This window comes from Sardina pilchardus, chromosome 3 (genome assembly GCF_963854185.1).
Source record: "Sardina pilchardus chromosome 3, fSarPil1.1, whole genome shotgun sequence".
Lineage (NCBI taxonomy): Eukaryota > Metazoa > Chordata > Actinopteri > Clupeiformes > Clupeidae > Sardina > Sardina pilchardus.
The window spans coordinates 39,605,200-39,618,900 of NC_084996.1; the positions used below are offsets into that span (position 1 = coordinate 39,605,200).

The 13,701-nt window shown below is 39.9% G+C and overlaps 1 protein-coding gene across 2 annotated transcripts in view; it reads left to right on the top strand.

Annotated features, from left to right (window-relative positions):
• Window positions 1-13,701, top strand: part of usp31 (ubiquitin specific peptidase 31) — a 150,868-nt gene that overhangs the window by 124,409 nt on the left and 12,758 nt on the right. For both annotated transcript variants that reach the window (XM_062533282.1, XM_062533283.1), the window contains exons 12-14: window positions 6,040-6,159; window positions 7,313-7,532; window positions 10,151-10,309. In XM_062533282.1, the coding sequence (XP_062389266.1) occupies window positions 6,040-6,159; window positions 7,313-7,532; window positions 10,151-10,309 (499 nt within the window). The remainder of the gene's footprint in view (window positions 1-6,039; window positions 6,160-7,312; window positions 7,533-10,150; window positions 10,310-13,701) is intronic.

Here is a 13,701-nt window from a genome sequence, read left to right on the forward strand (position 1 = left end):
GCGGTGATAGGCACTGTTCAGCTAATGCACTAACTCAAGACTCAGCATGGATGTAAACAACGAAAACAGAAAGGATGGAAAGTTGGAGGCGTTATTTCAGATGGGCTAGAATAAGGGAATGGGTGTGCTTGTCAGAACATTCAGCTGTTTAAAGCAGCCTAGCTTAGTAGCCTACTACGAAGGCTACTTTTTAGCGGACCATGCACGAACCTAACCGTGGAAAGGACAAATATTGTCAGCGCTTTGAAAGTCTCGTTGCGCGCACGCACGCACGCACTCGCGCACGCGGGCAGGGGGAGGGGGGCCCACTATAGGTCTTCGCACCGTCTAGAGTAAACCATTAGGTCCGCCCCTGCTAACACACAATTATTTAGACCATTTAAGCTCAGAAGAGAGGATAAGGTAAAGTACAAAAATAGCACAAATAGAGGGAAATGATCCATACAGAATAATTGACCTCTCAGATGACTGGAATTATTTACCATCGATATATCCAGTGAACAGTGAACAAGCGACAGTCGCTTGTCGCACGATACTATTTTGAGAAATTCCACAAACTTCCTTGTTGAAATGTTGAATTTCACGTTTTCGCATAATTCGACAGTATACAGTCTACAATATCGCCAGTATTCACGTAATGATTCACCTTGCTTGCACGCATCAAAATTTCTCCCAGGCCAAGATACTTTTTTTTAATTCACCTCAGCTCTCATACCCTCAGACTTCGAGAGGCTCTACCCTCAACAGGGATTCCGCTGCTTTATGACGTTGTGTGGGAACACCTAATAAGGCGCATAGCATTATATGACAGATCTGATAACATTTATAATAACTTAGAGGTCCTTGTTAAATACATCTATATTTAACAACATATTTATATCCTTGCTTGTATGGTGCATTCGGACCTTCCCAAGGCCTCTACATCTAGCCTAGAAATCTAGATGCCCCTAACGGGGTAGTCTAGCAACTCTCCATTGACTCTCCATTGACTTGATTTTCAACAAGGGCCGGGCCAATCACTTTGGGGGGAATTCTCCCATCCGCGTAAGGGTGCGTAAGTCCAAAAAAACGCCCAACTGCGCACATTTTCCTCTAAGTGAATTCTGCCATCCACTTAAATCGGCCATTTACGCGTGGTAGAGAGAGTTGCGCATTTTGGGTGGAGCAACCCCAAAATCTGGGCGTTTCTTATATATACAACTCTTGCGCGCATTCTGCCATGGCTTAAGCAACTTTTCCTGCTACGCACTCTGGAGGGCTGGAATAAGGTCGAGCGCCACTACAAGGTGAAACAGCATATTGCTCATGTCGGCAGAAGGCCTAGTTCTAAAGACATGTAGGCAACACGGAATTTACAAATTGACATTACAGTATCAAATGTGATGCGTATAAGCTGATACAGCTTCATGTTTTCCGCATTACAGTGTCACACGGTGGCATATTTCGTGCAATTACCTTCACTGGCTTCATAGGCCACATTGTTAAATAGTGAAAATCCCGTTATAATCACCCACTTTCAGTATTGGATCTTACCGATTATTTATCTCCAGTTTTAACTTGACGAGAAGTCATAATCCCATAGCATACTTCGTTCGAATCTGTCCGTTTCTTTCCAACTTCACTGAAGACATCCATACATTTGCACAGACGTCTGCACTATAGTGGAGCAGCATAGTTTATTCTCTCGTCTTTTACGTGTAATTAGTTGGTAATGGAGATTGAACTCGTTATGTCAGTCTCTCTACTGTGTTCGAAGCTGCAGATGTCAGTCTACATGTTTTAGCATAGATAAATTGATATTATGCGAGGCAGCTGCCAGCGAAACCTTTTTGTCAACCGTGAGTTTTTGAATTATAAATCTACACACCTCAATCACGTCTTGACTCTTTATAAACAAACGTCAAAGCAAAAGTGAATTTCGTGAAGTAATTTCGTTCTTTCTGGATTTAAATGGCATTCAGAAGGTCTATGAGAAAGTCCACGTTCCACGTTTTCATATCAACCTAAATTAAGGAGGTGGTAGATTAGTCTGGTTCTTTTTTTAAGTAAATCACGCCTCTTTCATAAGCCCGCCTTGATTCCGAATTTGCACGGTGTGGGTGTGACAGAAGCGGAGATGGGAGAATCCGCTTAACAGAGAGGCGCGCAACAGACACACGTAAAAAAAAGCTTACGCGCGAATGGGAGAATTCCCCCCATTGTGTATGGTAGGGTTTCTCAGCGTAGCAATGAGTTTTACTGGCTGAAGGTTTTGAATCAGACCGTTCATTTCCACCATTTACCACTACAACGCAAAACTGTCCTCCATCGATGGCAAGTTGCGTTAATAATAAAAAATAAAAAAGTTATAATGCCAGGGTATTAGGGCTGGGACGACGCATCGACGTAATCGATTAGTTCGCACAAAAAATACGTTGGTTCAAAATATGCGAGTCGATTCGTCGTCAAACTCAAAGCAAGGATGGCTGCAACGCGAGTGACTTTCAGAAGTGCAAGGCAGCACGCACTCCTTCCCCTATAGCAGCTTTTCTCAAATTATGGGCCACGGAGCTGCACCGGTCCGCAATGAGGAGACTGCTGAAGTTATAGGCCCGGTGCTTCACCTGATAATTTGCTGTGCAAATATTCACGCAACCGCGGAATCAACAGAAAAAGAGCCGCACAATTAAGTGGTGGTATGAGCATTCATTGAATGCATGCATGTGCGTGTGTGCGTGACAGAAACTGAAACTAATCGATAATGCATATTTATCAATACTGATAGTGCAATACTGAAATACTGTATGTTTTTATTCTTCAATCAGTTAATATAAATATGTTTGACGTTAAAGGTATACTATGCAACGTTTTTCAGTTAATCAATTCGTTCCATACTGTTATATATGATTAAATGGGTCATTACCGGTCGAACGGTGTTTTTTTTGGCCGCTCTAGTGGTCTGTAGCGGTAAAACCACACTTGCAACTTCAGGAGACACCGGGCACGCACCCATGCTCTACTCCAGGAAGTGTCATGTAAAGTCTCATGAAAAGGCACGGCAGACTGACCGTTTGAGGAGTTTTGTCAAATATACACGCTAAAGCTGTAGGGGAAGCTCTGCAGAGAAATATGCAAGCATAAAACGAGCGAAAATGAAAAGTGAAAGCGAAACCGCCGATGAAATCGCCAATCCTGCATAGTATACCTTTAAGAATGTTATAGAATATAATAGCGTTATAGAACATAACAATTAACGTCAGTTTCTTTGCTGGGTAACTAATTACTTTTACAATGTGGTAACTGAGTTACTAACTCAATTACTTTTTGGCAGAAGTAATTTGTTTCTGTAACTGTAAACTGGAAAAATATACAAACCATATATTTTCCCACTTATATATACGTGTTCTGTCTTTGCCCGGTGCTCCAATGAGGTTGTGTTGAACTAGTCTATTTATTGACCATCTGACTCCATTATGGTATAAAAGTTAGCTACGCTGCTAATGACTATGAAATATCAGTCTACAATAAACACCAATCATTTCTAGACTTATCTCTCTACAATGCCTATTTGTTTAATCACAATGAGATCCAACCTAACATCATTGACAATTTATCTCCAGTTCATTGCCTATTGGCACCCCTGTGAAGTTTTCTCTCACTAGTTCAGTGACGTTTAGCAGTTTGGCTGACTCAGGCCGGACCCAGCTTTGGCACGCAGAGGCACACAGGCTTGGTGCGATTACTGAATCAGAGCAGTGACTCCAACATATAACTAGCCCCCACAGGTCACACAGTTTAACTGAGAATTCACTTGTTAAGATATCTGATTAAATAAATGCCTTGATTAGAACTCCAATCTCAAGAAAAGAATATTACCGATTACCAATTAATATCACATTTATTGTAATCTTTCTAATACACTCAATAAAGGTATAAAGGTACAAACAATAATAAAGTAGTAAAAAGGATTAAACAATCAACCTAAAATAAAGTTACCCTTACCTAGGAGCTCTGTAAAGCAGAGAGACTCCATTACCTTACCCGGAGTTCTCATAGGCAGAAATCTCCCCAAACCTTACCTGAGAGTTCTGTTAAGCAGAATCTCCCAAGTATACCTATCCTTAAGTATCCACACAGAGCAGGGGGGTTTCTTGTGAAGTTCCACACTAGAAATTAACATATAGACGCTGTGGCTACAGAAAGACCTTGGACCTCCACAGGGTATCTTCTTATCAATTAATTAATTAATTAATTAATTAATGATCAATATTAATTTTCGCCTAGATCACCAGAAAACATATTTACACTTATTTTACAATTGTACCACTGAGACCCTCTTACTTCTCGCACTGAGACATTAAAAATGATACCAAACATAGATACATTATCATTTGTCATGAAACAGATACATTTAAGTCTCCAACATTAGTTCATCAGAGGCGTGGAGAGGGGGGAGTGGAGGTGTGCCTGGTTCTTTCTGTTCTAAAAAAAGGTTTTAGAAACACTTCAAAACATTGTATGTAGTCTCCAAAATATAAACTGCTCCTGGGTTTCATAGGGGTCTTCAGTCACATGACCTGATTCAGATGATTCACATGATTCAGACACATAACACCAAAGGACATTTCTTTTTCTTTGACAAAAATACGAAATTATGAAAATACAAAAATATAAAAAAAGTATGGGAAAATTATGAAAATACAAAAATAGAAATATGTATGGGAAAGGAGATGTATGTATGGGGCAGCCGTGGTGTACTGGTTAGCGCATCGGGCTTGTAACCGGAGGGTTGCCGGTTCGATCCCCGACCAGTCCACCACGGCTGAAGTGCCCTTGAGCAAGGCACCTAACCCCTCACTGCTCCCCGAGCGCCGCTGGTTGGGCAGGCAGCTCACTGCTCTGGGTTGTGTCATTCACCTCACTGTGTGTTCACTGTGTGCTGTGTGTTCACTAATTCGGTTAAATTGGGTTAAATGCAGAGAACTGAATTTCCCTCACGGGATCAAAAAAGTATATATTCTATTCTATTCTATTTAGATTGCCACTTAAATAGACACTTGCACAATTATGCCAGTGTTCATTAACATTTTGAAACATTATTTTCTCTATTTTTAAAAGTTAATATTTATATAATTATGTTGTCTACCATCACACCATAGAACAAATTTAAGGTTATGCGAAAAGTTCTAAAAAATTGTAAATAACTCGGGTATTAAAACAACAAATGTATGTAAAACAAGAACATGCTTAACCATTTACAGTGTTTCAAATGATGAAAATGTGAAATAAATTACTTTTTATCTTCTATGATGGTGAAAAAGCCATGTCACGTCAACTACCCAACAACAGTCTGACTTTGAGACTAGTTTTTTTTTTTTTTTGTACTACTTTTGACACTAGTTTTTTTATGTTTCTAATACAAGTCTACTGTACACCCATGGCAAACTGTAATCACCTGTGACACTTGAATGTTTGCTCAATCCCAATGTACAAAATTATTTTCCAAGATTCCAAAGGGCTTGTCCTGAGAAAAATGAGTAAAGACATACACATGTAGGGAAACTTGACAATCGAACCAGTAGGCTATGCAGTTAGGTTACTTTATAAGGGCAGAGGTTTTGTCTCTAGATGTTAAAGAGAAACTATGCAGGATTGGCGATTTCATCTCCGGTTTCGGTTTCGTTTTTCATTTTCGCTCATTATATGCTTGCATATTTCTCTGCAGAGCTTCCCCGACAGTTTTAGCGTGTATATTTATACATATATAGGCTATATATAAATATATAAATTACAAGCATGGTTCTTCTTGTTCCTTACGCGTCTCAGCCTTCCAGATGTAAACAAGGAGCGATCGCCTCCTGAACAAACTGCAAGGTTGCAATAGCGGATATGGACACTGGGGGCGGGAGGAAATATTACTGTTTTCGATAAAACTGGTCTGTCAAGCAAAACAACGATTGCTAAGCGATTTTATGACTATGAAAATGTTGCATAGGTCTCTTTAAGGACACCCTTCCATACAGAGGTGTATAATGCGTTAATGATTTTTTGTACTTTTAGCTGGCTCCAGATGATGCCTGGCGCTGCCCACACTGCAAACAGCTGCAGCAAGGCCAGATCAAGCTAAGTTTGTGGACTCTGCCTGATGTCCTTATCCTTCACCTAAAGAGATTCAGACAGGTAAGGTCTTCATTGCAAATTCAGACCAGTAAAGAGTTTCAAATAATTTTCTTGCTATTTAATTAGGGCCAGAGCACCAAGTTGTGGCTGCTGAAGCAGCGGCTGCACCAAAGGTGCAAGGCCCTATTGGTTTTTTTACAGATTATTAGGGCCCGAGCACCAAGGTGCAGCCGCTGAAGCAGTGGCTGCACCGTAGTTGCAAGGCCCTATTGTTTTTGCTCAGATTATTATTATTATTATTATTATTATTATTATTATTATTGTTATAATGGACCTTTTCTTACCGTTGGCCTTTTTTCACCTATTTGGCATGCACTAAAACTCTTGTAATTTGGCAGCTACATGTAGAATTTCTCTAGCTACTTACAGACAGAGTTTTGGCCTAGGGTGTGGTTCAGGGACTCTACAGTGCCACCTAGCACGTTGTATGTTGTGGTTGACACATGCTTGCACGAAAATGGACCAGATTTGGTGGACATGTGTGTTGCAATAATCTGAACAACTTTTACGTTGAGATTATATAGTGAATATTAGAAGAATTTGAGTTATGTGAGGTAGTTGTGGAATTGGTAACGCTACTCAGAGACAGAGCACCTGTTTAACTGCTCTCGCCAAGCTCCAGTTTCACTCCACATAGGCCTACATAGCCTACTCTCTCACGCATGTACGTATGCAGGCACACTCGCTCACTCTCTCATCCACAACTGCCTACCCTAGGCATCATCTTTTGTTTTGAATTTCATTTTGTTTATTGACTAAGCCTATTTTTTGGTCTGAATGAACTTTGTGGGTTTTTTTTCTGTTGCAAACAGATGTCTTAGTGAATGCTGGTGATTGGTGGTGTCACATTGTGAACTACCCTGCCTTTTGATTTGTGTTGCTTACGTATATGAACCACTGAATAACTTTGTGTTTGTAATTTTGTTTGCCTGTGGTGAAAAGCGGATTAACTTGCAAAAAATATAAATAAAATACACCTGATTCCCATGAGACACATGATTCATGCGTGAGGTCCCATGAGAATTACACAAATCAAAACCGGAAAATTCCAAGTGGTACCCACTGCAGGCTTCCCCTCCCCAAGAGGGCCAAGGTTTAACTCTCACTACTGGTTGACTGCTGAATTGTCACATTGGATTTTTTATTTATCCAGGAGGCAGACCGCAGAGTGAAAATGCAGAATATGGTGAGGTTTCCTCTCCTTGGCATGGACATGGCACCCCATATGGTAAAGAGGAGTCAGAGCAGCTGGAGTCTTCCCTCCCACTGGTCACCATGGAGACGGCCATATGGCCACAACCCAGATGACTACTTATATGACCTCTATGCTGTGTGCAACCACCATGGCAATATGCATGGGGGCCACTACACAGGTATGCTACACAGATTGTAATGATCAGCTTTTAGACTGATAGAAAACCTGTGTCGGCTAGCTCAGGGATGGAAATAAGGTGCAGGTTCAAGAGCCAAGTATTCAAAATGAGCAACCGTCAGTGTATTGGGAAAACAGCAGAACCGTGGATTAACACACATACAAAATAATGAAAGAAAAAGGAAAAGAAAGCAAAACAAACAACTTTGTATATAAACTGGTCACAATGGATTCATATCTCAAAACATTTTCCTCCACAAATAACCTTTTCCACGTTTCAGATACGAAATATAAAAAGCACCAGCACCCCCCCCCCTCAAAGTCCCAAAAGTTTACACAGGTGCTATGCCCGAAAATAGTTCCACATCTAAATTGGTCTAGTAAATACCTTTGTGTGAATTTGCATTGATATTTGCACTCGATGTGAATGTACAGGTTACGAGAAATAATTATAAAAAATCTTGATTTATTTGATTCACTTTTGCAACGACATGCTACCTGGACACTTTGGAATACAGCGACTATGCTAAGCTAAGGCTAACGGGCCGTTTCTAGATTAGGACAGTGGCTGGGTCGGCTACAAAACGCTTTGGCTCACTCATCCAACTCTAGGGACTGCGACACTGAATGTAGCGTGGAAGAGTCACCTGAAAGCCAGTTGAATGCCCGAGCAGCCTTCGATATTCCACAAGATATCCAGAAAGGGAAGTAGCCAGCACTGGGGTTATAATCCACTGGTAAATCCGCAGGTAGCGTCTTCACTTAAACGAGCCTACACCGTACTTAGCGCATCTACTTTAACAATCGCCACACGAGAGCCGGTCGCCAGTCCAAACATTGTGCTCTACTCAACCAGGAAATAGTGTGAGCTATATGGAACGTATGGAATTAACCACAGCCAATGACGTTCTCTCGAACATACACAGGAAACGTGTGGAGGAGGGGAGAAGATTCAGCAACCAATTGGGTACAGAAAATTAGCGAGGGGCTTTCAGAATGGGCGGGCATGGTGAAGGCTCCATGACTCGCCACAATACGCTTCAAGCTACCAGTGTGGATAGACGATCAATAGGCTAATGCTTGGATACCAAACAAGCTACCAGTGTGGATGGACTAACAGTAATGCTTAGATATACAAAGCAAACTACCAGTGTAGATAGAATATCAATATGCTTCAAGCTACCAGTGTGGATAGATAGACCATCAATAGGCTAATGCTGCGCTTGGGTATCAAACAAGCTACCAGTGTGGAAGGGGCATCAATCTGAGCAAAGCTATACAATGCTAAACAGTGGTGGGAAAACAGTGGCTCCAGATCGTTCCTGAAAGTAACCAACAAAGCAATCAGTTTCCTGCCCACTACATGGTTTACATAGGCTAATATATAAGTTACACATTTAATACCAACAGTTACCGCACACATTCCCCTTATTAAAATGTACAACGGCTTTAATCAGTTTATCTCTAAAAAGTCCCGCGACGGCATGCCTTTAGTCGGCTGCCCTCTTGCTCGGACCCAATGGATACAAGTGACTAAATCATTAGTTGGTCAAGCACTACGTTTGTTCCGAACAAGACAACAAACTTTCACTACCTGCCGGTAATACTGCACAGGAGCCCAGGGAAGCAGACGAGCAGGAAGACTGCAGTGTACTGTAAGTAGAGCGAATACGTAATGTTGATAAGCATTTTAACCAACTATATGCGTAAACGGCTTTAGAAGAAACTTCCCTTACCCGCTCTGGTAAACCACCGCCAGCCAAAGAGTCACAGACGAAACAGTGCTCTCACCACTGTGTTTGCCGCGCCATGTGGTTTAAACAAAGAGCCTGCAACCTAGTAGCTGTCTACTTGTTACCGCGGGTCACGTGAATAAAACGTCAGGTGATTAAATCAGGTGACCCTCTAGCCTTCTCCCCCTTCTACCAAAAGGTGAGTTCATGATGGCTGCGCAGCACAAAAACTGCGCAGCACAAGATGCACGTGGTTAAAAATCTGTCCACGATGGTCTAGATGGGTGTGTTTACGACTCGGCAGTCGATATCACAACTTCACAACGATATACAACTTCATAGCAGCGTTTGTATCCCCTCCCCTGCTGTCACAGGCAGCTCTCGCTGCTGCAAGAGGTCATTTGGAGTTGAACTTGAACACGCCTAATTGAAGTTGTTCACTTTCTACTTCCCGTAGTCTAGACTTGACCATGTGACGAAACATGAGGCACGGACCCGCACGGACCCTTGTGGATATGAAGAGGCATCTAAACACCTGCACATACGTCAGGGATGTAAAAGCCAATTAGGGCAAAGTCCTGGCGTCATGAAGGCAGGGTCTAGGCTCCGCAGTACCTAGAGAGCTGCTGCGCCGCTGCTCAGCAGCCGCCTTGCCACGCCTTGCTCCCGCGATAAGTTAAGGCCATGTAATGTCGACTGCCGAGTCGTAAACACACCCATCTAGACCATCGTGGACAGATTTTTAACCACGTGCATCTTGTGCTGCGCAGTTTTTGTGCTGCGCAGCCATCATGAACTCGCCTATTGAATGCCTTGCCCAATCACTTTCTATATCTAATTCATTCTTTTTTGTTGTTGTTTACAATCCCATTTACCAACGCACCAGCATACTGCAAAAACTCTATTGATGGTCAATGGTACTGCTTTGATGACACTGAGGTACAACCAATTGCTGATGAGGACGTCTGTCAACAAACAGCCTACATTTTGTTTTACCAAAGAAGAACCATCATTCCATCATGGTCAGCCAACAGCTCTGTTGCAGGTACGTCTTCTTTTTGAGCTGTCGTAGTTCTAGTAACACTTTTTGAAGGTCATAACTTGGGACGATGTGTTAAATGTGAACAAAAACAATGCCATGATTAACAAATTATTTTAACCCTATATTTGATTCAGAAAGACAGCATATCAACTGTTGAAGGAGAGAATTTGTATTGTTTTTTTGGATTGCTTCACCTCTTCATTAAAAAGTGCGCTATGCAGGTTTTGGTATTTTTGCCGACTGTAGTGCTCTACATAGAGTCACGATATGCTTATATTTTTCTCTGCTGTTGTAAATGACTTATCCCCCCTGTACACAATGAAAATGCTTTTGTTGTGGAGGTGAATGGTTAACAACACACAAAGCCTTCAAAGAGCTATATCTACTGACAAGGTAATGTTTCACAATTCTCACGAGATTTGTCAGGCCGGCGTTCTTGAAATTGCGTAGCTGGTTTTCTTGGTCGCTACGTCTCTGCTGTATAGCTATGGTAGGTGAATGATTTGCCTATTACAAGTTGTTTACCATCAAATTGGATTTGTAAAGGTTTTATTAAAGCAACACCATGGAAGTTTTGCTCTCGGGGTCCCCCTACAGTTGGGAAACGGTAATTTCTTCTACTTATGTCGTAAAATCTGTCACGGTTACACCAGAAGCAAGTTAGACATAGCGTACAATATAGGCTAGTCGTATTGAGGCTGCACATTAAATTAGGGCTGTCAATCGATTACGATTTTTAATCTAATTAATTACATACTCTGTGATTAATTAATCTAAATTAATCGCATATAAAATGTAATTGCAAAATCGCAATGTCAACACTATTTCTTTGCAGTAATGTGGTACTTAAGAGTTGACGAACTCCGGAGATTTGTTTTAATCAACACTTTCTTTTTAACACCGTCAGGCCGTTTTTTTTTAAAGTAAATGTGTCCAGTGGGGCCAAGGGTCTGGGGGTAGTGGGGTTGTGGGTTGGGGCACACAGTCTCCAGAAAAACTGCTGCACATAAACTCATTCAGAATATTTTGAAGGTGTAACAGCTAGATATTTTGTCTCCTCAATTTGCAGACAACAATGAAGAGAGTTTAACTCTTAGGTTTTATTTCATGCAAAACATTTTAGCCTCATCTTTTTTCGTCAACAATCATGGATATTAATATATAGTCTTAGCCAGTAGTTTAGGACATCGGTGCAGTCTCATCATCATACCTGCATGGTAGAGCTTACACTAGCATTTGTTAAGAAGAAATTGAATTTAGACATTATACAGAATATTTTTTGGGATTATTCACCTTAAAGCAACACCATGTAGTTTTTCAACCTTTATAATACATTTTTAAGACCCTTGTGATGGTATCTGTATCGCGTGACATTTCTGTGGTTCAGATTGGGTTGCTGTCTCGAACTGATTAAAAGTGTATACGGTAACACTCCATAATAAGGGTCCTTAATAAATAGCAAACTAATCATTAACTAACCCTTTGTTAATATTTGTTAATTGTTACTAAAATATCTATTTGTCACAAGTTAATGTTTTTTCATCATTAATTAAATATTAGTTGTCTGCATATACTCTGTATGTTAATGTTTTAACAAATAGAAAACAATCTATTAACTAATATTGTAATAGTATTTGTTAATAGTTAACTAAATGTCTTTTTGGCACAAATTAAGTTATTTCTTACATCATTAAATGTTAAATGTTTATTTACAAACTATATGTTAATATGAAAGTTAATGACATATTATTATTTAACTAATTGTTTTTAAACTGTGTTTCTGCCTTACCCAATATGAACCACACTCCTTATAGGACCCTTGTAGTAGTTGGTTAAGCTTAATTAATATATTAGTAATATATAACTATCAGTATGGAGGACCCTTATAATAAAGTTGGTTAAGTGTAATTAATATATTAGTAATATATAACTATTAGTATGGGGGACCCTTATAATAAAGTTGGTTAAGCTTAATTAACACTTTAGTAACATATAACTATCAGTATGGAGGACCCAAGTTGGTTAAACATAATAAATGTATTAGTAATATATAACTATTAGTATGGGGGACCCTAATAATAAAGTTGGTTAAGCTTAATGAATATATTAGTAATATATAACTATCAGTATGGAGACCCTTATAATAAAGTTGGAACAGTAATTATTAATCATTTACAAATATTTCTTATAACATTTATCAACTATATCAAATATTTTACACTGGATCTCTCTCACTGGAAATGAATTATCTCAGCACACATTGTTGGGAAGGAGGATGAAAATACTTTATTCATAAAGTCAAAGAACTCTCAAATAGTTTTTTGTTTTCTACTGGAACACTGACCACTGATGGTTAACCTGATGGTCTCCTGGAACACTGACCATGTAAACGCAGTCAATGATAGTTAAACTGATCAAAAAAGATTAACTAGAATGACAACAGAATGTATACAATATTAAATAAACAGAGAAAGAGCGAGTGGGTTCAACCTGAGAGTGAGAAAAAGAGAGAAAGACAGAAAGTGTTAATGAGGAAAGGACTTGGAAATGGAAATGTTGGTTTTGGATGGAGTTGATTAGGCTAAGTGGCGTCGGTTAGCACACCCGTGATCGAAGCAGTTTCTTCCTTTTAATTTCTTTTATTGCGATGCCTTCAACAATTGCCATAGGACAATAAAGGTATGTGTGGACTGTAAGGAACCAAAGAAGCCATCATTAGTAATACGGTCACTGTATCACATAATCACTGTCTAATAAACAAGGCAGGCCACATGTTAAACTAAGCACCCCATTTGCATCCAATGCTCATTGGCAATTTACTGTCTCATAAAGATAGCCTAAATGAACTGAATAGCTGATATCTTTGTTATATTCTATGAACATAACCATATCTCAATCACACACACAACATAAGACAGGACACATGCATTGACATTACTAACCAAAGTGAAAGGATAAGTTTCCCTTAAGGCTAATCTCCGCTTAGCATAACGCTAAGTTAGCATTCCAAACGAGCATATCGAATTTTGGCCCACATATTGCAATAGTATCGAATTGTCATTCTTTTGCCAATTCCCACCCCTAGTGTTAATATATTAGATGGGAGAAAAATTACAGAGGGATTTATGGATATCTACTTCTGTTGTCTTGTAAATCAGCATATAGTGTCAATAGCCTTGAAAAATCGTTTTTTGCCATGTTTTTAAGCATAAAATGTCATACATATCAGTTTGGGAATAATATGTCAACAAACCCCTCTGTAAAAGTCTTGTAAATATAGTTTGGTATAAGACTGGAAAGTTTGGCACATGTAAGTGCTTCAGAAGTGGAGATTATGTTCTCAGAGTGGGAGAAGAAACTCGTTTTGAGAAAACAGCCTTGAAACACAGCCAATG